At 39.2% G+C, this 24,752-nt stretch overlaps 2 protein-coding genes across 5 annotated transcripts in view; one reads left to right on the forward strand and one right to left on the reverse strand.

Moving 5' to 3' along the window:
* Positions 1–2,951, reverse strand: part of ZNF106 (zinc finger protein 106) — a 35,180-nt gene extending 32,229 nt beyond the window's left edge. For all 3 annotated transcript variants that reach the window (XR_014317629.1, XM_082761959.1, XM_082761958.1), the window contains exon 1: positions 2,919–2,951. The gene's annotated coding sequence lies outside the window, so the exon portion shown is untranslated. The remainder of the gene's footprint in view (positions 1–2,918) is intronic.
* A 291-nt stretch (positions 2,952–3,242) lies between these two features.
* SNAP23 (synaptosome associated protein 23) lies at positions 3,243–24,584 on the forward strand. Of its 2 annotated transcripts, XR_014317596.1 has the most exons (9): positions 3,243–3,340; positions 10,192–10,298; positions 10,867–10,908; positions 11,671–11,719; positions 12,490–12,607; positions 15,846–15,995; positions 16,532–16,676; positions 19,293–19,796; positions 21,872–24,584. XR_014317596.1 is itself a non-coding variant. In XM_082761446.1 (8 exons), the coding sequence occupies exons 2-8, from the start codon at positions 10,242–10,244 to the stop codon at positions 19,356–19,358; spliced, it is 627 nt and encodes a 208-aa protein (XP_082617572.1). In that variant the 5' UTR covers positions 3,243–3,340; positions 10,192–10,241; the 3' UTR covers positions 19,359–24,584. The 2 variants fall into 2 exon arrangements, 1 of the variants encoding a protein (XP_082617572.1); XM_082761446.1 differs by having other exon boundaries at positions 19,293–24,584.
* Positions 24,585–24,752: the final 168 nt, after the last annotated feature.

Raw genomic sequence — 24,752 nt, forward strand, 5'->3', positions numbered from 1 at the left:
TCATGCATTACACAAACTAGTTTGTGGTCATACTTTTTTTTGAACGCGGCAAAGGAAAGAACTGTATTGCAGCACAGTAGTTACAATGCTTGTATGAGATGCAGAATTTCATTTCAATTCCTCTCTGCTTCCCCACGATTAGCTTCATTCTCATGACTGAGGGTCCCTGAGGGCAGCTGGAAGGTACGGGAGACCCCCCAGCACTGAAGCAGCACTGCTGAACAGTAAAGGCTGTAACTGAGCTGCCAAGCGATCAACTATTTTGACACTGAGCCAGGAGATAAGAGTTGTTCCACGGATCAAAGTTCTCTAAGTTCCTGTTAAAAGCAACGAAGTTAACTACACTACGCTAGAAGACATCTGTAGGAAGCGGTCCTATGTGATCCCATGAGTACTGCTGTGTGTTGTTTTTTTTTTTTTAAAAAGAGTATACAGGGAAGGTATACTGGAGATAAGGAGACCATAGAGAAGTACCTTATACAACAGACCAGCACATATGCAAGAGCACCTGGCGTGAACACAGACTTTTCATTAACGACTACTTTTACTACAAGCAAAGCTAAGAATGGGCTTTAGACCAGAAGAATATATACGCTTTAAATCACAATCAAACTGTGGCTTTCTAATCTCCCATATATATATAAGCAATGCTAATAATCTCCCAATATCCAAACTAAGCTTTCCTTGCTGTAAACTGAGACAGTAATACCTCCCCAGTGAAAGTAAATACCTTACTGCTATCTTACTTATCACACTGGCAGATTCAGAAATACACACTGCCCTAATTTGAATGGAAAGCTGTTCAGAACCACTGTTGTATACTGCCATTTCAGAGACCTAAAAAACACACACCTGGACAACTGCTGTTTTCTCCTATATTCCCAGTTCTTTTCCAGACTTATCCAAACTGTTTCTTCAGATGTTTTCCTCAAACACCTCATTTTCTGAGCGTACTAAAATTCCTGCTCCTCTTTCCAAATTGCCTACAAAACTATTAAGGAAAACTGGACACACTGCTCCAATTGAGACCCCTACCACTGCCCTTTGGAGAGGAGCCTTTTACTACCATTATAGCCTCAAACACCAATTGAGACAAAGTTTTAATAAGAAGCAACACAATTATTCCCTTTTCCTGCATATTTGAGATTACGGTACCCTTCACAGGTGAGCAAACTACGTCTTTTTCACAGACTGGAAGTTAAGAACAGGTGCTCAGAAAACAAAACAGACTGGTTTACACATCTTATCTATTGCAGTTCCACAGAAGCAGGTAGCTGGCTTTAGCAAAATGACTCAAGACTCCCTAACAAAAGGTCTACGTACCACATACTCAGACTTCCGAACAAAGGTCTGTGCACTAGAGTGTATTTAATCACTCATTGGGCTCTTTATACAGTCACAACAGAGCATTAAAAACCCCTGTGGAGTGATTTGAGGCACTCATACCAAGGTAGTCAGGTCATTTGTCAATATATGGAACTTTAGTGACAAGTAAATTCAAGCTAAGGATCCCAAACATTAGGCTAGCAGTCATCAATGATTCAGCAAGAGAAATACAAGCGTCTGTCCAAATTTTCACACCTCTGAAAGACATTCATTTTGTTCCAGTGGTGAATATTCAGGGCTCCATGAATTTGGGATCAAAATATAGAATACCCTAGGTCTAGATGGAAAAAAAAAAAAATCCCATACCCAACAAATAATACCTTTTTTTAAATTTTTGTTTGTTTGTTTGTTTGTTTTTAATAAAACAAAAGTATTTTTGTAAAGCATTATATTTTTTCATTTTTGTATAATCCGCTCGAATCAGGTAACATCTCAAATCTTATGTCACCATCTGGTGGCAGAGTTCACAGAAGACAAGTGCCAAATATTGAGAAGAATTTCATCAAGCTAGATTTGTCTCCAGATATCTTATGAGCTTTATCTTTAAAAGATAAAGCAGAAAATCAATGGAAAAATGTCTTCATTTTATGAAATGATGAAATTATCTAGGAATCTTAGTATCCCTGTACATAGTTTGAGTACTTATTTATATGACGTAATTTTATTCTTTGTACTGAATAACTATCAGAGCCCTGCATGATTGCATGGTTATGATGCATTTGGCTGATTCCTCTTCAAACATATAACATTTTCGGTCATCGGTGCTAAAAGTTACCTAAAATTTGGTCCCAGTGACTCAAGTGATGGACTAACACAGTTTGGCTAAAACCACCTATTTGCTTGAATTAGGAATGCTAGATTATATAGCATCTATTTACAAAACTTTACATACAAACATCAGCCCATGATGGAACGTGCACGGCGATAGTGATGCAAACACAGTTGCCTTTTACTGCCTGATTGGTTAAAGCCAAACAAAGAGTAAAAAAATAATAATAAAAAAAAAAAAAATACAGTTGTCTTTAACAGGAGACACAGTCTCTTCTCAGCTCGGGATTGGAAATTATTTCCTAAGGTAAATAAGTTACAAGCTGAACTTTACTGTCCCTAGGGTACTGAACATTCACTCCCAAACACTGCAGTCCTAATGGGGAGCTACTTTCAAAGCTCAGCAAACCCATTACCGAAATTAGGATCCATCAGTTCAGCAAAGCAGTCAATCAGCTTAATGGAATAATTGAGGCTTGGTTGAAAGAGGCAGCCACTAAGAGACAGCCAGAAACAAGCAGCGGAGACCTCAGACGAGCGGCCCCGGGAGCTGCTCCTGCAAACAAAGCCCGTCACACCCCAGCCCCCTCCTTGCGGGTCACTCCTCAGCATCTGCCCGTCCCAAAGCCTCGGCAGAGCTGCGCTGCAGGGAGAGGGACGGGGAGAGGTGCCCCGCTGCAGCGCAGCACCGAGATTGCACCGATACAGAGACAAACCCTGTTCCCCCATGGAAATACCACACCGAGCCCGGTGCCGGTACTCACCTGCGGCGGCCCCCGGCGGGGCAGCGGCCCGCCCGCCCGTCCCATCCCCGCCGGCACCGAGCGCCCCCCTCCCGCCCGGGCCCCGCCGCCGCCGCCGCCCTGCAGCCCCAACGGCGCGGCGCCCCCAGGAGACCTGCGGCGCTCGGGGAGGCGGGGCAAACCCTCAGCACAACCAATAGGAACGCGAGGAGGCAGCCGCGCTGCAAGCCGGGAAGCTTTTCCCTTATCTCCCGCGGTGCCTGCTGGGAAGTGTAGTCGCGGCGGCGGCGCGCTGCCCGGGCGGAAGGGCGACCTCCATTACGCGGCCGATGGGCGGTGCTGCCGCCCGCTTCCGCGGGGCATGGGCTCTTAAAGGGGCGGCGCGGCGGGGCGAGGCTCGGCTCTGCGCGGCCCCGCACGGCTCCTCACGGCTCTGCTCGGCGGTAGGTGCGCGGCACCGGCTCTGTCTCTCTCCTGGGCGCGTTCTGGGGCACTGCGGTCGCTTCTTTTGGGCATAACCGCGGGGGGCGGCGTACCCGGTGCCCGGGCTGTGGGCGCCGCGCTGAGGGAGGCGATGGGGACAGCAGGAAGCGTGCGGGGCCGGCTCCTGCCTCAGCCCCGGCGATGAGGTCGCTTTGTTCGCTGGGTTTGGGGCGTGAGGGGGCAGAGGGCTCCGGCCCGGTGCCGAGACCCTGCACCGCTCCGTATGGGGTGTCGTAACGCGTAGGGCGACTCCTCAGCTTGTTTTAGGAAGTGTCTTTAATAAACAACCCCTCCTAAATTAGCGATAAGAAATTTCTGAAAGCACAACGGCAGAACAAACCCTCAATAAAAGTTCCACCTACTCCGTAATCTCTCTAGTTCTTAATCCCTACAACAAGGCCTAGAAACCCAATAAATAGTGGGTGTCTTTATCTAAAAATAGCCTTTCCTAAATGTATTACCTCACGGGGAAGGGCACAGCTCACCTTCTCGGTGAAGGAGCCGACAGAGCATCCCCGATCACCGGAGGCGGTATCAGAGCCGATGGCTGAAATTACAGCTGGGGAGATCCTGGCTCCCCGTCAGCTGCTGGAGCAGCAGGGTTATGTCATCGCCTGGCTCATACCTTTCTGATGAGGTTATCCTCGAGGAGGTGGAGGCTGCATCTCTCCCATGTTTTAGATATATCAGCTGGGGTGTATTGAATGTTTCCTCCTTTGCACTCGTATATGTGGAAACAGAAAATCAATAGAAAGCATGTTTTAGTGTGCTTAGTAGGGCATTATATTAAAAGGATAAAGTACAAGAATTCATTTCTAACTTGCCTACAATGAAGAGGTAACCAAATGTGGGTATTCAGAAAGGGGAGGGATAGGATTCTTTCATACCACAACTTGATAAAAAAAAATGAGTAATTTGGACATAATGTGTATGAAAGCTTTCCACTTAACTCTGTTACGTATAATACCAGACTGTAAGAAACTTGCACTACATACCAGGCTGAAGAACAACTTGAGGAATTAAGCATGGAGTCTTGCTGGAACACTTCATAGACTTCATAGGACTGAAGTAGTTTTTATTCATGGCTTGGGAATAGCTCCTCTAAAATCATCATCCTCTTGTGCTCAGAAGGGAAACTTAATTTCTCATTTCAGATTAGCGGTGTGGGAGGAAACCTTGTGGTGTTGATTAGAATGGGCTAGGCTCAAATAAAGAGGACCACTAGACAATGAGGAATTTATCTATGATATTTGGTAAAGGCAATGGATGTCTGACGCTTCTGAAATGTGTTTGGTCTGTCGGAGACACAAAATTGTTCCATGTCTGCCAGAGATGCAGGGCCGAATCTTGTGACCATTCAGGATGGGTTTGTGAAAGTACAGGTGATCAAAACAACTCCTGGTCTAATAGAAATTAAATCCATCTGGTTTAGGAAAAGCTTTCACTTCTGACAATCGCCCCCTTCCAAAATAAAAGTGTTTTGAAGTGTATTAGGTCAGAGGAATGGAATAAATGCATACGGTCTCCAGTTGTAATGATGTTTTTAAAATATTCCTATACTGAATGCTGTTTTAAAACAACTTCTGTTTACAGTAGGTATCTTGATGTCCTTTCTAGATGCAAACAGTGTAATTGTGGCTCAACAAGCACTTCTGTAGGCATTCTGGTGGCTTGCAGTTGGTATAAATTCATAAAGATCTCTAAGTCAGAACGTACTTAAAGATTTTGAGTGCTTTGGATAGCACAACTTGAATATACCATAACTATTATGAAACAAGGAAGTAAACTTTCTGTTGTTTCTTAGAGCTAATAAATAGTAGATTTGCTTTGCAGCATGTGCTGGAGAAAAACTTATTCAAGCTGTGTAAATTGCCTGCTATAGCTTTTATTACCTTGGAAGTGTTCACAAATATTTTTCTTGTGCTTACTTGTAAATGAAAGTCTGAAAAGAGTGTTCAGAGGACATCACAAGCAAGGTTGCAACTTGCTTTCTTTTATACATGTGCCCTGCTTATACTGGAAACTGAGTGTTGGTATAACTCCAGTTAAATGAAGAAACTACTAAAATGCTTCAGGTGCCTTATGTGTGTGTACCAAATGAAGATGTGTAAGCCAATCATGCTTTGAATGGATCTGACACCACACTAATACAAGCCCCAAAGCACCTCTCATATCACTCATTCCTCTGCAGGGAATAGCTTAATTGGGGTTTTAAACTGTTCTGTAAAATTGCCTTTGATCTCTTTTCTTCAGCCTTCTCTAACCTAAACGTTTTGTGTAAGAGTGTGAATTCAAGGCTTTTCCTGGGCTTTTGGAGCCACTGACTTGAATGCATAGCAAGTGGGGTGGTAAAAAGTCTGTGTAGACATGCATTCCTTTCCCTTATCTCATTGTTCCTCTTCTTGAAGTGACAGAAGTAATTTAACTCTTGTCCATCCTCAACTAATATCAAAATGAGAATGTTTTGCTCTGGGTGATAGCAGTAAGCTTGTAGAGTATCTTAGCACAATTTGCGTCAACTTGTGAAGAGATAATGTCTTATCTCATGCTTGTGGTCAGAGCTGGAAGTGTGAAGAACTTCCTCCTGACCCCGGTCTCCAAAGTAAAACATGTAGGAGAAGGCAGATCCTTATTATTTGCAGGCCTTGTGTCTGTTTGCTGCCCTTGTTTCTCGATGAGCCTCTCTTTTTATAGGGCAGTGATAATTAAGCTGAAGGTTGTGTTGTCTTCTAACTTGGTAGAAAAGTTTCATGACGCCCATTAATTCAAAAAAATATGCTTTTGATAGCAGCCTCAGCTCTACACAGTCCATGGGTGCCAGGTTTTCCTAAGCAGGGGTGGGCTACGAGGGGAGTTGTACTGGAATGCGTTTCACCATAATCCTTGCAGTTTGGTAGCTGAGTAAATACTGCAAGGAGCTGATAACAAAAAGCAAATATGGCTGACTCCACGTCCTTCTCTGAAGATCTGCTTTGTATTTAGGCACACTGCGAATGGATGCGTAGGTCCTTGTGAGGCATGCCTAGCTTGGTGTTTAAAATTTGTTTCTCACTAAACTAAAACAGCAGAATGTTTTTTCTTAAAGCGAAGAAAATGGATGTTGTTGATACTAAAAATAAATGCTTGCATTTAGCAAGTCTTATATTATGATAAAATATATGCCAGGAACTTTTCAGTCACATTGAGTGCTTTCTAGGCAGAAAGACTGGGGCCTGAGTATCCTTTATGTATGTACCTCATGTTCTGTTGGGATAGCTGAACTACTCTGCCAGTAAAAATTGCGTAATCTTTGGTGCTAACTTCTTGAGGGAAATCTTGCAGCATCCCTACCTGCTAGGCACCTGCTATGTTCCAACTATTCCAATTAGGCACGTAGCTACAGAGTGTATTTCTCCATCTTTGGAAACAGGCTTTTTTGGAGATAATTGGTTTCTTCTCAGTTGCTCCCACGTGCTTGTTTGGGTGCTACAAACCACTGTGTGATCAGGAGTCCTAGGGAATATCTCTGTCTGGCACTGCCTTCCTCTGCAGAGCTAGTGCTGTCTGCAAGAGCATGGCTGACCAGCTCAAACAGGAGAAGGAAATTACAGCCTGTTTTGGAATCCATCAATTCCGGATATTCAACTTTGAACAGGCATTAAAATAAAACCAACTCAAAAAGCATGCTTGCGGAGGCCTATCTTAAGAAGGAAGTGCCTCTTGTATATAGCTCTGGCAGTGGCTGAAAAGTGAAGGTAGGTAAGCTTCTTGTGAAGTCCAGAGAAACAGAAGGTGGTGCCGCTGTTTTCAGTGGCATGGGATCTCACGAACTGACCAGAAATGACTGGAACCCTCTTACCTGTGAAAAATGTCAGAACTCCTGTCTCAAAAGAGTCTGAGTGGTTTAGTTTGGATTCCTCCAACAGAGGTCAGTTATACTAGCAAGTTTAATTGAGCATGTGAACTGTCTCTCCAGATTTTGGTGTTTTGTCCCACAAGAGGCAAAACACTACAGGAATCCTAATGTGAGCATCAGAAGAAAAGCGCAGGCATAACTCAGCTTTGAGGCGTCCTAAAAGTGACTGGGTTAAGAAGGTTTTGCTCTGTTATGGGTGTCTGCTGTGTGGAGGGGCTTTTCTTTTATGTGTCATGCAGCTGGATTTCTTCAGTGTTAGGTCAACTCGCAAACAGCTGCAAGAACAACAACCATTGGTTTGAGGGAAAGCAGGATGGAAATGCTATGGATTTCCACAGAGCTTCTTGCTTTCTGGCAATAGAGTTGTTTAGAGAGCTGTGAGAAAGCGAGAGGAAAGCAAAGATCATCTGTGAGCTGATAAAACTGGTAGCTTCAGCAACAAGTGCTTACATTTTCAAACTGTCTGGTGCCAGATGTAACCTCTGATATTTTCTGGGTTTAATATTACCCCAAACTTATTTGTGCCAAATACGGATTGCTAGTTTTTTAGAAAGGTGATGTAGGCAGGGTGAAGTTCGGAGGTATAGTTTGATAGCTACTAGTACGTGAAGCAGCGCTTCAGCTAACTGCTGAATCTCTTTAGGTAATTACTTTCGTGTTTCAGCATTGCCTTGTCTTTCATAAGACATAATTCTGCAAGCCCAGGGTGAATTTCAGTCCTGAAGTTAATTATTGCCTCAGTAATATGTTACCTTCCAGCTTATACCACCAAGAACTACTAGCTTGAGAATTGGAAGTGTTGACTTGTCTCCTTCTCCTTTCTCAGTCTCACTGCAGTTCTGTTTTTATTGTCTTCATGAACTTGTGGCTTTAGCAGCATAGGATGACGTTCTGACAGTACTGAACCAAGTACACAACTCCTTATCTGGCCAGATAAGGTTTACACTCTTCCTTCAGACTTCAGGCACCGTCATGACATGAAGGTAGTAGAACAATGTATTTGCTAATATCTATTCAAAGAGGCAAGAGCCTTATTACCCATTAAAGTCTTATTTTATAAACAAATGTTTAACACATGGCTGAGTGTTTAATTTAGTGTCATACCCTGCTTCAGAAGCACAGAAACTGTTACTGCATTGTGTAGTGGTGGCTGTAACAGCCTGGAGCCAGCAGTTGTGCTTATGCTGGGTAGCCTGACCCCACAGCTGCAAAGAGAAGCAGGACAGCAGGGCTGCTGCGAAGGAAGTCTCTAGGTTGCTCTGGGAATACAGCTGCGTGTCCAGCCCTGTTCTGCAATTACAATGGGATTCTTGGGAAGCTGCTGCACTTGCAGGGTGGGGGCATGATATCCCTTTGGCTCTCTAAGACAAGACATGAGTTTCATGGCTCCAAGCTGCAGAAGCATTTGACTGTTGCAGGTTTGGCCAGGCCTTCCCTGCTTCAGGTGCCACACAGTGACAGCAATCAGGATAGTAAGGAAATGCTTGTTCAATGCCAACTATATAACTGAAATTTCATCCTGCTTCTGAATATTAAGCAAATGTAATTGAGTACTTCTAATTTAGTACTAACTTAAGTTCCTGATTGTATGGTCTGACTGGACTAATGCGAACTGAACTATTAGAGGCCTTATGAGAGCTTTTTTTCATGATTGAAGAAGTGTTGACAGCTACTTGGAAAAACCTCAAAGCCTTAGACTGAAGAGGTATGTCAGATGCTAAAGACAGATCTGCTGATATATTCCAAATCCTGAAGTACTTCAGTTAAATGGGATTGAATCAGATATATGTACTTCCTATAAGGAGCTGTTCCCTAGCTGACAGCTGGATGCATCTGGATGAATTTGTCCTTCTAGGAGCAGTTACTAATGCTATGCCTATGGTTTTCGTAAGGAAAAATAGAACATGGTTTTGCCATGCAAGCAGGACATCTTGGAGTGGGTATCTGGATAACCTGAATTTAATTAGAAGCTGCTGATGTGGAACAGCAAAGATCAAAAAAAACAACTCTTAAAGAAATTCCTTAACTTCAGATTATTAAAATCTTATGTAGGTTGTGACTTCTGTTCTTCCTATTGCTGGGAGTACTGGCTTTATTAGCATTCCTCCAACAAAAATGCACAGTCTTGGTTTTGAAAAACACTTCTCTGATAACAATACACAATCTATCAACTGACTTGCTTTTTCCTGCTGTCTCCTCAGGCAAAAATGTATCTCCTGTTTACTCTAAAAGTTAAATCCTAGTGTATTAGGACTTGAATTATATCGAAAGAAAAATCTTGGTCTTATCATATTATGAGGAAAGTGAACTCAAACATTTGCAAGAGTTGTGGAGATGCCATTTATAACTTCCTGCTGCTGGAGGGATTCACCATATCATAACAAGAACTACTTCTAAAGTGTTCCTGGAATCCCTTTAGGTGGTGCTTGGTCTGTGTTAGTGCTTTCTCTTCTGACTGTGTTGTCAAAATCCTTCACATAGAAGGTGAAGAGCACTTAAGGTTCATGCTAGGAATTTATATGCTTTAGAAAACTACTTCTTTCCGGATTAATGGGTAAACAAATGCTTTTCCAACATGGAAAGGCTTTTTATTTTAAGACATGTCCATGTCCTGATTTTTGTCTTAAGCTAACAATAGATAGTTTTCCAAAAATGTTTATGAAGTCAAGCCTTGGAAAGGAAACAATTTCATGTACTGATTGTTCCTGCATTTCTCATAGCTCTTCGGTTATATCATATCAGCTGAGCAAATCCTTCAGGGCCTTCTGAACACGTGTTACACAAAATGCGATGCGTATGTCTTAGTTCTTGGAATTGTCTTGTTTCAGTGCAAAATACTGATAAAAGGCTGTTTTGACTTAACCAATAGAATTATTTGAAGTGTTCATACTGTCTAACTGTTATCTCTTATTCCAGGGAGAAGATCCTCTTTCAACTCGATTACTTGCAAGTGATAGTTCCTCATCATGGCTGAGCTATCGGCTGAAGAAATTCATCTGCGGGCCAACCAGGTCACCGATGAGGTAAATACTTTAGGAAGCTGTCTGGGTTTAGAATAGTTATCTGCCAAGATTACAGTATCTTTTAAAATAATCTAGGGTGATGATTTTGCAAGAGTATAGCCAAATGTTCCAAACCTCTTTACTTAGTAAATACTAGCACCAAGACTAAATTCATTCTTAGTTTCAGGAATAAACTGTTCAGTTGTAAAGCCACCTGTTTGGTGAGTATTCCCCCCTCCTGCCCCCAATCCTGATTACTGAGACGAGGTAAATTAGGTTCTTATGCTTGATTCTTAGTCATGTTGATACTTCATGCATCTAATTCTTTTCTAATGAAATTTAGTTAAATAAAAATATTTTCTTTGACTTTTGTATGCGATAGCAAATTACTATTAAGTACTAGAAAAAACAAAGAGTTTCCACAGTGGCTAATTAACCTCTAGGTTGGTGATAGTTGCAACACAGATGTATTACATATCAGCAGACTGATGAACTTGTGTAAAATAGTTGCCTTATTACAATGAACTAGTAAAGAACACTTTCAGAGACTGATATATGCTATTAACACTCAAAACTCTTCTCTTCCTAGTCTTTGGAAAGCACAAGGAGGATTCTTGGCTTGGCCATTGAGGTAAGGAAGCTTTTTTCCTCTAGGGTTGCATACATTTGAAGTATGAAAAGCAGCATTTTAACTATCACAAAGTGATCTTCATCACTTTTTGTCTTTCTCAAACTTTTTTTTAAAGAAATATGTCATGGAGTTAGAATGATTTAAACCTAATGTTTTCACATTACGTAAAGTAAGGTCACAGAAGGATCAATATCATTTTTGGCTACTTAGCAAAATGGCCTAATCTCCAAACACATCAATGCAATCAATTTCATACAACTCTGTGTCAGTCAGTCATGGCGTTGGCAATTTTGTCACTTGGTTCTCATAGCACTTCACATTTTTCTTCTAGCTCACATTGTCTATGAATAGCATGAAAACGTCCTGCTTTGAGGAGGAGGGTACAGCTTAGTAGGGTATGGTAGGGTAGTAGAGGGCAGGGCTGTTTCTGCTTCTATACAAAAGTAGTTCTGCATGTACCTTCTTACCATCTGTTCATCATTTGTAATATTAAAAATAGTGAAGTATGATAGTTCTTTGTTCAATCTAAGTATTAAGATGCATTTTATTTTTCTGTTATATAAAAGAAACTGAGATAGTATATTAGGTAATGATGTTACCAAGGTAACATAAGATCTAATTTGAAGCTTAGTGTAATTTATTAGAGAAGTTATTCCTAGCATAGTATTTTATTATGAACCTGAATTATCAAATTTACTCCAGAGACCTGATTTTGCACTGGTATATTGAAGTCTGTTTATATACACAAACTTCTTTCTACAGTCTCACGATGTTGGCATCAAGACTATTACAATGCTGGATGAACAAGGAGGTGAGTTCTTCCTTCTTCCCAAACACTAATGATCTATCCTAGCTTTGTAAGAAAATAGATCATCATTCAAGAGTTGTGGAAACTAAAGGCTTCTTAAAAACGTGTTTCTGAAGGTAGGTGAGAAGCGATAGGATATGAGGAAAATGTTGTGCCAGGAGAGGTTTTGATTGGATATTAGGATGAATTTTTTCATGAAGAGGGTGTTCAAGGATTGAAACCTGCTGTCCAGGGATGTGGTGGAGTCCCAAGCTCTGGAGGAATTTAAGATGTGTGGAGATAGCATTAAGGGACATGTTTTAGTGATGGGACTTGGTAGGTCAGGTTGATGGTTGGGCTTGATGATCATTAAGGTCTTTTCCAATCTACATGATTGTGATTCTGAAAATGAGATCTATTAACTGGCTATTCCCATACATTTGTAGCATTTACAAGAAAATTTAAAGTAGTTGAGAAACTATTAGTTACACTGTGATGTGGACTTTACTACTGAAGCCATTTCTTTCCACAATAGCAGGACTGCTGCATTTATTCTAAAAGCAACAGCGGAAGGGCTATTCTGAGCACAGGGAGAAAAGGTTTTAATATAGTAGACAAAACTTAATTACTTAATCTCTTTCTACAAAAGAAATTCCAGAAGGCAGGAAAGCAAAGAAGACATTTGTCTTTATATCAAGATGGAACTGAATCTTGTAAGTTCCTGCTGGAAAGGAGTGTAAGTTCACCCCCACCTCCAAATGTGTGTTTATTTGGGTTACTTGTTCTTCTTCTAGAACAGCTAAATCGCATAGAAGAAGGCATGGACCAAATAAATAAGGACATGAGAGAAGCTGAGAAGACACTGACAGAACTCAACAAATGTTGTGGGCTCTGTGTCTGTCCTTGTAACAGGTTGGTTAAATTGTTACACAGATCTAAAGTTCTTGGATATTCCCAATAGCTGTTGTGTTGGGATATGGTCTCTTATAAAAGCTAAAATGATGCATCTCTGGGAGCTTCGTTTTGGTTTGTGGAGGTGCACACTTTTAAAATCATATGAGACTAGCTAAAGCTTACTTATATCTGACCATATATTGTGCACCTTTCACTGTAAATGGAGCTACTGTGCAACATCTTGCACATTTGAACCCTAATCTCCATAAAGCTAAGTGATTTTATGATTCTGAAGTGTCTATTCAGTATCAACATACATACAAATGAGACCAAACTGGACTACAAATAGCTGTATGTAAATGCCTGTGTCCCTTAGAAATGTGATTTCCCCCCCATCATTTATTCTCAAAAGTACTTCTCTGCAAGTTACATAAAGGCTGGTAGTGGTGGACAATTTGAGGTTATAATTCAATATCATGCAAAAATATTTGTTTTGGAGGAGGGTAGTGTTGGTTCTCCAAGCATTTAAAAGTTCATGCTCTAAGGATGAAGAGAGTAGGAGAACAGATGTTGGTGTTAAAGCTTTAATATTTCACTAGTGACTACACGAACTATTGCATGCATGTTTCGTGGTAATTAATATTATCTCTGTGTGTGTTTGCTTTTAGCTCTTTAGCATGAGGGGAAAAAAGACACAACTTATTCAACTGAGAGATAGTAGAAACTTGAGTAAAAATCACTTGCAGTAGCTGAACCTGCTTTTCCAACAAAATACTAGGGGAGTGTTTGGGATAGGTAAGAATGTGGCTTCTAAGACTGAAAATCTTACCTTTTGTATCTTGAAAAAAGCAGGTAGTTCTGTCCTGACCTCGAGATAGGTGTGCATACTGTTCTATAGTAGTTTTATCAAACTGATGGACTTCGAGCACTTTAACACACACAGTCCAGTCACATTGTTTCCTGTAAGTCACATCGTTTCCTGTAGTTGGCTGTTGAATTCCACTGAATTTAATTATGCAGCTTATTGCCACTGAGCAAACTCAGGATCTGTAAACTCTTGAGGCACTCCAAATATATGAATAAAAACACAAACGAGTATTGTACCAAAACGGGAAGTAATATGCAGGAAAACTTTCTAGATAAGGAGTAGGCAATGAGGAAGAAAATGAATGCTGTTCGTATACTTTCTGGTATGTGAAATTTTCTGTTGATGTCAGAGTTTTTTGCCAACTGGCTATCTCCAAAGTTTGTCCTTTTTTTTTTTTTTTAAAAAAAAAAAAGTAAATTGGAATGTTTAATGGATGAAATACTGCCTTTTCTCACTTCCACTATTTTATTCATGAAAGCTTTGCAAAACCACAAAATACCAGCAGTACTCTAATATAATCTGTGGACTAATACCAATTTACCTGTTTGCTGGTCTTTACTATTATTTCTTCTCCATTCTCTCCTAACACTGATGCTTGCTTTCTTAAAATGAAGACTAGGATAAGAAGCTGTATTCGCTTAACTGGTGAAAGCGGATTTTAGGACAAGGTCAGTCTTACTAGTGCAGCATGTATGTTTAACCAGCTGTCTAAGGTGATGCTTCTCCTGGATGTGTGCTTGCATGTGCATGATATCTGCACGCATGTCTCCTTGTGATCGTGATGTGTTGTAATAATAAATGTCAACTATTATAGATTGCGTTGGCTGTGGGAAGCTTGACCAACTGCTTGAACCCTTGTTGTTTTGATAGGCTATATAGATTGCCTTACTCTTACAGAAACAAAACACAAGAAATATGAATGCATAGTAGCTTAAACAACTCTTAAACGATCAGGTGATGAGATTTGTTCTTAGGAGTCATGTTTACATTAAGTAACAACTTCTGTTACTACTGGTCTAAATCAGATGGGAAAGTTTTCAGGCTGCTTCTTCAATAAATTCCTCACTGTTGCCTCTGTCACGGAATACTTTGCTAATTCAAAAGCCAAGTGTTCAGATACCTCCATCTGCTGCAACTTTAGTGTGAATGAGACAAAAATGTAATGCTCAATCTTGTTGCAGAAAACCTAAGGAGATCTTTAAGGCTGTATAGGCACAGGCTGCTAGAATTGGGTAGTTCAGGTTTCTTCAGGATTCTCCTGGGTGCAACATTTCCATTTTGAACTGAAAGATGACTCCTTTTCTTCCTCTTGAAGTATTAACAATAGGTTGTATTTCACAGGTCAGCTCCTATGAGAAGTATTTTCCTATTTTGTTAAGATAAATGTGAAAGGAATGAGAAGAGGACATTTCTTTATTATAGCTAATTTCACACCTCTTCAAATATGAAACATCTGGGCTACTGATGTTGAAGGCACTAAAAATATTGAAATTTATTACCTGTAATTGTAAAGTTAGATGTACTGGAGACACTATATATATATATATATATTGCCTTTCACATGCTTCTACTGAAGCAGAAAAGTAGCAGTGGGGTCTTGATTATCCAAACTCGAAAGTGACAACAAACAATATCTTTCTCAAAATATGTTCTGTAGAGGTCACAAGAAATCAATGTAGGTAACTTCTTTGTTAATTTCCTTTCTCTCTTGCTTTTGTAGATATGTTTTTGTAGATATGTGATGCTTAAGATTGCTTCATGTTAGTGTTCTGTGGGCTTACTTGTTTTTCTCCTGTATTGTTTGGTAAAAGTGTAATGGTAAATTACAGAGTGAAGGAGCCATTACTGTTTAAGCAAGACTGCTATTTTATTTTTCTCAAGTTCATTTTGGTTAACGTTAAAAAGAAGGGCTTGGCTATGGAAACTGTTGAACAAAACAGAGATAAATGGTGACCTTGCAGAGTGTAGCTTCTTGTATTAGTGGGAATTTTTTTCATTCATCTGCTTTTTTTTCCCTCAAAAGTACCTAAGCATCACATTAGATTAACTCTTGTTCTAAATGCAACTTTTTGACAATGTAAGCTTTCCTGATACTGTTGTAAGCTTCCTCTCTTCTGTTTAAGTACCCTACTTCAAGGGAAATACTGTGCTTGTGCTAACACTTGCAACAAGATTAGCCAACTGTCCCTAGAGTAACTTGGTTATATTTGTACTATCCTGATATAAGAATGTGTAGTATCTAGACAAGGCTTTTTATATGCAAAATCTAATATCTTTGGGGCACAAGACAAATGTTTCTGACAATCCTAGATTAATTCAGGACTTCAATCAGGATGCCATTTTTTTTTTCTGATGGAGCAGTTCAAATATCTGTTCTTAATGGAGTAGGACGAAGAACTTTGAGTCTAGCAAAGCATACCGAGCAACGTGGGGAGATGGAATGGAGAACTCAGATCATGTGATATCCATGCAACCAAGAAGTATAAATCAGCAGCAACCTCAGACTTCTGGTGGACCAAGTGGTGGATATATTAAACGGTTTGTTTCTTCATATATATCTGTCCAAAATGCAGGAATTGTAAGCTAGCAGTTGTCAGCTTCTTTCAGATATATTTCAAGTGAAGATGCTAAATAGCAAGCTTTTACTGTTACTTGGGGGAGCTATTAGTCTTTGCCATCTCCTCTCCAAGTAGTACTCTTTCAATAGTATAGTGTTTCATCCTGTACTTCCTTGCTCTATAGTGAGAACTGTGGAGTTCTAGTGCTTAGTGTCTAGTAAGACTGTTAAAAATGTCAAGTACTCTTACTCATACATTTGAGGCAATGTCTTAAACTTTCTTTAGTAGCTGCTATTTTAAATTCTAAGGCTATTTTTAAGTAGGTGGTAGCTTAGAACCTTCTTTTTAGTGGGTTGTCTGCTTGAAATATATTTGTTTTAAATGAGAGAATACTGTGGCTTTACTACACAGCCTGTCAGGTGACTTTACAACAAAAAATCTAACAGAGTAGAGTAATTTTAGGGTAAGGAAAAGCAAGTTTTTGATTCATGGAAACACTTCTCATTACTGGGACAGGATAACAAATGATGCCAGAGAAGATGAAATGGATGAAAATCTTACTCAAGTAGGAAACATTCTTGGGAATTTGAAAAATATGGCTTTGGATATGGGCAATGAGATCGATGCCCAAAACAAACAAATAGACCGGATAAATGTAAAGGTAAGTGTCAACGGTGTTTTCTGCCTTCAACTTGAGGATTGTTACTAATAAGTGATAAGGCTTGCTGTCTTTGACCTGTAATTGCCATAAAATATGCAATTAAGATGATAGCATCCTCTAGTTGTCATGACTTGAATGAGAGAGAATTGATGTTTGGGTATGTAGCTGAAAACTCAAATGCATTAGAGTGTCAGATCTTAAATACAGCTCTTAAATACAGGTCACTGCTAATTCTGAAAGAAACTAAATTATATTGGATCAGTAGCATAAACTTTTTTTGTAAGTATAACTGAGATATTTGTTTTCAGGGTATCTTCTTGTGTGTAGTAGGGAAGAGTTGTTGCTTGCTTTTTTTTTTTTTTTTTTTAAACAATAGCAAAACTCTTGAAGTTCTTTTAAAAAATAAATACTATAAACCAAACTACTGACATGAGTATTTCTTTGCCCTAACTCAAAATCTCTACAGGCCTGGCCATGAGAAATTATAGCTTTTGCGGTGCACAGGGATATGGTCTGCTTTCATTTGCGCATGAAGTTAGCTAGTCCCAGCCAGAAAAAAACTCATTCTGTGCCACCACTCCTCACTGTTTTTGTTATTTTTTCAAGATTAACTTCCTCAAATAGATTAATCATGCAAATCTGATTTGGGGGGTTTCTTCCAGTGGGCAACTTATGAGGAAGTTAGTAATATTTCAGAAATTCCAATATTTTGAAATGAACAGAAGCTCTTTTACAGTCGTCTTGGTTAAGAAGGGAAACAAAAGCTTTAATGAATGGTGTGTGTTATGGATTTTAAAAAAGCAGTAGTAGACATGTTGCTGTAAACTAATAAAATGAAGACAAGTCAGATACCACTGAGAAGCCTAGTCAGAAAAGTCTAGTAGGATTAACAGCTCTCAAATATTCAGAACAAGACTGGTTAGTGTGATGTAGATGCTGCTTGTGCGTATGTTAGCATCTCAATTTTGACTAGTAATTAGTAGTAGTACTTGTATTAATGTCAATCAACATGATCTTATTGGATGTGTCTGAATTGTGCAGTTTCAGAGAACAGTGAAAGACATCTGAGGTAACTTAAGTGAAACAACTCAAACATTTTAAAAGACTAGAACTGAAGTTCATCAGAATTTAAAATGTGGTGTGAAATCTTTAGCACTTAAAGTGGTCTGAATATTGTCAGTCAAACCAACTGCAAATAGAAATTATTATTTTTAGCATTAGTGTTTCTCTTCTGGTAGTTTCAAGCACCTGTTTTGTCTTGATGCTCTTACATTTTAGTGGTTTGAATAAATCTTGCTTGTTAAATCTTACTAACTCTTGGAATGTAATCTAAAATTAGAATTGCTTTACAAAAGAGGAATAAAAATGCCAAATGCAGCTCCTGGCTTTGAGACTAGTGATCTGACTATGGTCTCAGCATACTTTCTTTCTTTTCTGCTAATAACCATTTTTAAATGTAGTGAACAGTGTGGAAACTGAATTAACATGTTGAGGGTAAATCTCCAAAGGACCATATCATATAAAGAAACAAGGAGCAGTACTAAGCTTAATTCCAGGAAAGCTTATAGGGATTTTCTTTTAAAAAAAAAAAAAAAAAAAGTCCAATCCACAGGGAAAGTATAGACTTGATTGGGTGACTCCCAGCCTGCAGTGTTATGATGTAATTGTAGTCTGAATATATCCATAGTAAACACATTACTGCCTTTTCCTTGGAAGAGTATCTGCTAGCTAAATCCATGTATTTACAAAATGTGTGTGGCTGTTTTTGACAAATTTCTGTAATAAGTTTCTGCCACTCCCCAGCCATCAACGTGAAGGGCAGGAAGGAAAAAATATGATGGAAGGGCTTGAATGGCTGATGTTGCCATACTAGTTAATTTCAGTATGAGTTTGTGAAATGGCTAATCCTTACCATAGGTAGAGCTTCTGAGGAGTTCCATGCCTTGTGGTGAGAGGAAAGGCTAGCTTTGTGCTTATTATCCCTACTGCTCATTCCCTGCAGCATATTGGATAGGGTATTTCAAAGCCCCTTATCATACCATTCAGTAAAACTATATCTTGATACTTGTTCATCCTACATAGTGGCTGACTTTTTCTGATGCTCTGGTAGCAGTAAAACAATTATAAAATAAAGGGCTTTACTTATAGACACCATGCTGTTATGATACCATGACACTGTATGGATGTGTAGGTGGAAACCAGGGAATTTCCACTTAGCAAAACAATTCTAACATTATGCCTAGAGGTCACTTTCAGTTTTCATTTATTACTCTTAGTCCATAATATTGAAGCCTCTCTGTAGGGGTTCTCATGATGTCCAAGCACTTGGAGAGAGGTGATCCTTAACTCTTTGTTCTGTAAATTCTCCCTGACCTGCTGGAGTAGGCTACTCTGTTTTGAGGGTTAGCTAAAGACTGATTTTTTCTCTCCTAATTTTGTTTATGATAAAATTGACAGTCTAAGATGATTTTAAATAAAAGGAATTTACTTCTATCTTACAAAAATTGCTTGTTTTGTCTACATAATACTTTGCAATTCAAACATATCCTGTCAGTTTTAGTTTTTAGTGTGTTTTGCGTGCAGTTTGCAAATGACCTATGAATTTGTCTTTTTCAGGCAGATACAAACAGGGATCGCATCGAGCAAGCCAACATCAGAGCAAAGAAACTCATTGAAAATTAAAACCCTCTGTCATTGTTCAGTGACATTGTCTTTCCAGCTGCGAGCCACCGTATTCTTGGATCTGTGAAACTTCCTCTATTCTGAAATGAGAGGGGCTGGGAAAAACGAAGCAGTACCCTTTCTATAGGGATTCCTTTTTTTTTTTTTTGTACTGCTTCATGTAAACATGGTCTTGACTCCAAGAAAGCAGTCAACATAAGTTCCTCCTACTCATTTACCTTCACTTTCTTAAACTGCTCAGGGCTAAAAATGTCATGGCTTTGAGAACTTTTTCATGTTTTATTCCCCCCCAGTCCCTTTTCTTGCATCCAAAATATTCTTTATTGAAGTTGAATAAGCAGGGTAACATGAATTCACAGTTCTGGAAAGTTGAGGAGGGCACTTTGCACTGTTTGAAATACCTCATAAGTTGAGTGTCTTCACTAAAACAGGGACTTGGTGAGTATTGTCTGCCTTGTATCTCTAAGCAGGTTAACTATGGCTTTACGGTTCAGACCACATGACTGGTTTGGGGTTGAGCATGTGGACTACAACATTCAAGAGGCCCACTGGTTACTACTTCTGGGTTGAGGGCTTTAAAAACACTTCCTAAACATAAAAACTTTAATGTAAAGCTAACTGGAGGGGTGTATAGTTTTCAATTTCTTTACTGTAAATTGACATTTGGAGGCCATGACTAGGAAATCATGCTGCATTTTTCTAGTATTATCATGTGTTTATATAGCTGATCTTACACTCTCTGTGCATGCAAGTAGAATACAATAAAAATCTCCCTGAAGCATTTCTTTGATGGAAAACTGTGTCCATCATCTAAAAGTTAGGTTTTAAGTGTTTGAATGAGGCATCTGAACTGGAAGGAACTAAACTGAGCAGAAAAGCATGCAGCTTTCTCACATCCCATATTGGATTCTATTTTGGCCAGTTCTCACTGGAGTTCAGTTGGTCTTTCTCCAGTGCAAAAGTGACCGAGATTGTGCAGAGTTTGTTCTCAAAAGTGACTTTAGGGGAGCTTCTTAAAGCTACTGAAAACAAAGATTATTGAACTTCTTTGTCGTAAGTCTGGAGGAAGCTTGGAGTATGTAAGAACTGTTTGTTAGCTGTAAATAAACTAGTTGTAAATTAATTCCTGACTAGTTTATTATTACAGACTTTGGATCTGGCAGTTGGAAATATTCCAAGTTGATTACAACTAAAATGTTCCTCATCTGTTGCAGAATAGAAGACCAGGTGAGGTAAAGCTTTCCTCTAATGAAGAGGAAAAACACTTCTGTTTTACTATGATAAAACCAGTCTTACTCCCAGGGTTTTCTTTGTTTTTTGACAGTCCACAGGTATCTATGTAGCTATTAATAAGAAGTCCTAGGGCTAAAGAGATGACACTAATCTGCTGAAATGTAAGATGAACAATGTTAAATGTTTTCAAAAGTACAATCAGTGTTACAAGTATATTGTCAGTTTGCTCCCAGCACAACTTCTTGTGGAAGAAAAAAAACTGACCAAAGGATGAAGATGCTGCATATAGTAAATAGGCCAGTAGTAGACTGTCTTATGTAGGGCAGAGTGTTTTTTTTTTTTTTTACAGGGACTGGATTTTAGTACCATGCCTTGGCTTCTGTCTAGCATCCAGTAATTATTGGAAAGCTAATGAATTCTGAAAGTTTATTATCTACCCCTATTGGTAACGAAGGCTACATGCTTAAAAACATGAGTAGCAAACAAGTACTTGTAAGAACATTGCATAGTAAAATTCTAACAGCCTCTTGCTTCGGAAAGCATAGGGAATTGGAATGTTTTTTCTTCCTTCTTACAGACTTTGGGTTAATTGAAGGAATACTTGCTGCTGATTATGAAAGCAAAGCATGCATTATTTAGCTGTGATTGTCTCCTGGAACAGAATACTAAAGCAGTTCTGCTTTCTGCTTAGAACAGTGCAAATCTGCGCTGTAGCATCTTGAGACACCTTGGAATGTTGTTCTTCCTTGCTATTGCAAGTCCATGTTCTTGACTTCCCTGTGCTCCAGCCACAAGCTCTCATATTGACTGAGAGAATGCTGTGATGGGTATGCAGAATATTCATGTTACAATGCACATCACACAAGGAAATAACTGCCAAGACTCTAAACTTAAGGATTAGCTAAATATAATCATTTTGCAGCAAGAGCCAAACCTGTAAGGGAGCTGGTGCCTTCATGTTAATGAACAAAACAGTCTGCTTCTTGGATCATTTTATTGTCATCTGTAGAGTAGATGCTTGCTTCCCATGTCTGTGGAATGTAATCAACACTTGTGCATCTTTATATTTCTGGATTCTATTAAGAATGAAGGTTTACACTTTCTGCTTTTGATTGTTAAACTATATTGTGCACAACAAAATACATACTTCTATAACTAAATGTGATTTAGAACTATTTTGTCTTAAAGTGTTTTTGTTTAATTTCCTGTCCTTGAAAAACTTGGCAGAACTAGTTGCTACTATGCAACCAGGAAGTTTCCCTTCTATTTTTATTTCACAGAACTCCTGATGTTTACACAGGAAGGGATGTGGCTGGGAAGAGAGGAATATTCTGATCTTTCCTTTTCTTAAACACTCTAAGTTTTCATCCCTGCATAATCAACATCACCTGACTTCAAACTATCAAATGTGTCCATCTCTTTGAAAGACTGGTAAGGCATGGAACTACATTTGAGGATATTAAAGGAAATAGGCAAAATGAAGCTTTCCTGTTGAATATTGGTAATACTTGCTGGGCATCTATCTAGTCACATGACATCTGGTGATTTAATCTTCTACCAATGCAATTTCACTTACAGAGCAATTTAGGAGTGTATTTTCTCTGTACTGGAGCACTAGATTCACAGAACGCTCTTAAGGGCTGGGGGTGGATACAGACTTGCACCAGTTTTTAGTTGAGAGAAAGAACAGTGGTATCTGGGAGTGGCTTGGAAGAAGCGCTCTGCATATAATGGTGGAGCTGCCCTAGTATACTTCCAAAATTTAGGGAAAAAATATTTAAGACCACCTGAGCATGTAATTACTGAGCAAGTACTGTATGTCCCATGGGCATGCTTAGACTGTGATAGCTTATGGGGAACCATGAAATTCAAGCTAGCGTACTAGATGAAAGATGAGTTTAAACCTGTTAACAGAGGGCTACATCTAACATCTACATACACTATGAGCTGCAGCACATGTTGCTTGTGCAGTAACTTGCAAAACTTCTTCCTCTGAAGGTTCTATTGTGAAACAATTTGTGGCTAACACAATGCAGTGACTTGCAGATGCTAATTCACCTTTGCTGCACTTGAAACAGCAGTGCACTATCTGAATGTTAATTGAATAAATATATGAAGTGTATCTGAATACCATGAAAAAAATGGAGAGCAAGTGAAATCAATCTGAAATAAAATATACACATGGATTGCTAAATGGGTTATGTTTTTCTACCTCAGTAATTCCCAAGCTAAAATGCAAGCATAGTTATGCATGAAAAGAAAATTAGCAGTTTGTCACTTCTCCCATCTCCCCACACCCACTGTAATGCACAGTTACTAATAGGTTAAGTGTAGTGCTGAAGCGTACAGAATGTTATGTTAAATGACTTGCACATATTTATTGCTGTGACCTAAAATGTGAGGGTGTCAACTAGGTTTTTTTTCCTTGGGACAAATACCCTTCTGTTCCTGATAGAAAGTTGGATAATCCAGGACTAATGCACCAGCAATCAGTATTTACCATGGTGTTTTCTCCCCTTTGCTTTACGAAACTTTTGGTAGCTGTTGTAACTGCAAGGTAGCAAAGGAGCCTAACATTGTAACTGAAAGGTTTCCATATGCACTGATGATTATGTAAACAACAGAAATGTTGACTTAGTATCTAATTCAAATATTTCTAAAAACATTAAGCTTTGTTTTCTATAGCAATGCTGACTGCATCTTTTTCTTCCAATTGTACTGTTGCTGATATTCCCATATTTAACTACACCATCTATTCTTATGTATCTTTTGACTAGTCAAAGGAATCTTGCTAAATAAATGTTAAACTTCAGATAAGTAGGATGTCTGGGCATAGATTTTCCCAGCAAAAAGACCACAGCATAATATTGCAAAGTGGATGGCCTACTCTTTCACGCCTGTCTGACCTGGGGAGTTGCTCCTTTCTTATACAATGGGAAACCTGCCAAATAAGGGGCTTTGCCCTATGGATGCCTTAATCATTGCAAATCTGTAGGATGAAAACTAGTATTTCAAATGGGATTTTAGCTATCAAGTAGAAGGAGCTGAACTTGAAACGAGACTGGGGCTTTTACCTATTCATTGCCAGATTTGTACATGTTGTAACTTCTGAAGTATGTTTGTATGGAGCTGAACAGATTTCTGCCTTGCGACTATAAGGCCCTGCAGTTGTGCTGACATACATGGAGTGTTCTTGACACATTCCCCTAGTGCTGTCCTGTAAAACAAAGTAGCCTAGTAAACATACTGCTGTCAGCTACTTCTGACTGGAATCTACTTTTTTTTTTTTTTTTTCTATAGAATAGCACCTGGAATAGGAGTTTAAGTAGAACTGGTTCCATCCTGTTGTCAACCTGTTTATAACAACAGTACTTGATACATGTATATCTGCCAGCCTGGGAACCCAGAGCATTTTTGAAGTGCAGCTGGGTGGACAGCCTCAGATGTCCTTGAGAAACACAAAAACAAACTGCAACAACTGTCCTCTTGGAAACAGTAGAAATTAATCCCCAAACTTTATTAAAAATAAAAAATAAAATAAAAAAAATCCTAGAAGCAAAAGTTGATTTGAGGGGGAAATAAATAGGGTAGTTCCAGGCAGGAAAATAAAAGCTAGCACGAACAGATGATGATGTCTCTAACAATCCAAAAGTAACCCAATGTCTATACAAATTGGGGCTTCTCTGAGAGCTCTCCTGGGAGAATTTCTGTATTTGAGATCTCTGGGACAGACTGGACCCTTGCTGGGAACATCTGGCTGATTCTGGACTTCACAATGCAGGTCACCTCAGAAAATGAAACTCTGTCTATTATTAGCTACCCCCAATCCTGGATGCAGTTTGGCAAATGCTACACTGTATCATAACATTTTACATAACATATAGGTGTGCATAAGGTCCTTAATCATAAATACCTGCTTGCTTTACTAGTGGCTATTTGTACTGATCTGTAATAAAGTAATGTAAGAAATAAAATCTGTGTCCTTGCATATTATGAAATTCTACAAACCTACCGTTGCAATTTTTGCATACCCACAGGCTATTCAAGAATGGATTATAGCCATCCTTTGAATACTGATGTTCCCTAAAATGTTATTAAATAATAAGTATTACTCTGTAAGATTCTCAGAGAACTCATAAAATAAACACATTATCATAATTA

Source organism: Aythya marila (genome assembly GCF_965140915.1).
Source record: "Aythya marila genome assembly, chromosome: 5".
In the NCBI taxonomy this organism is placed as follows: Eukaryota; Metazoa; Chordata; class Aves; order Anseriformes; family Anatidae; genus Aythya; species Aythya marila.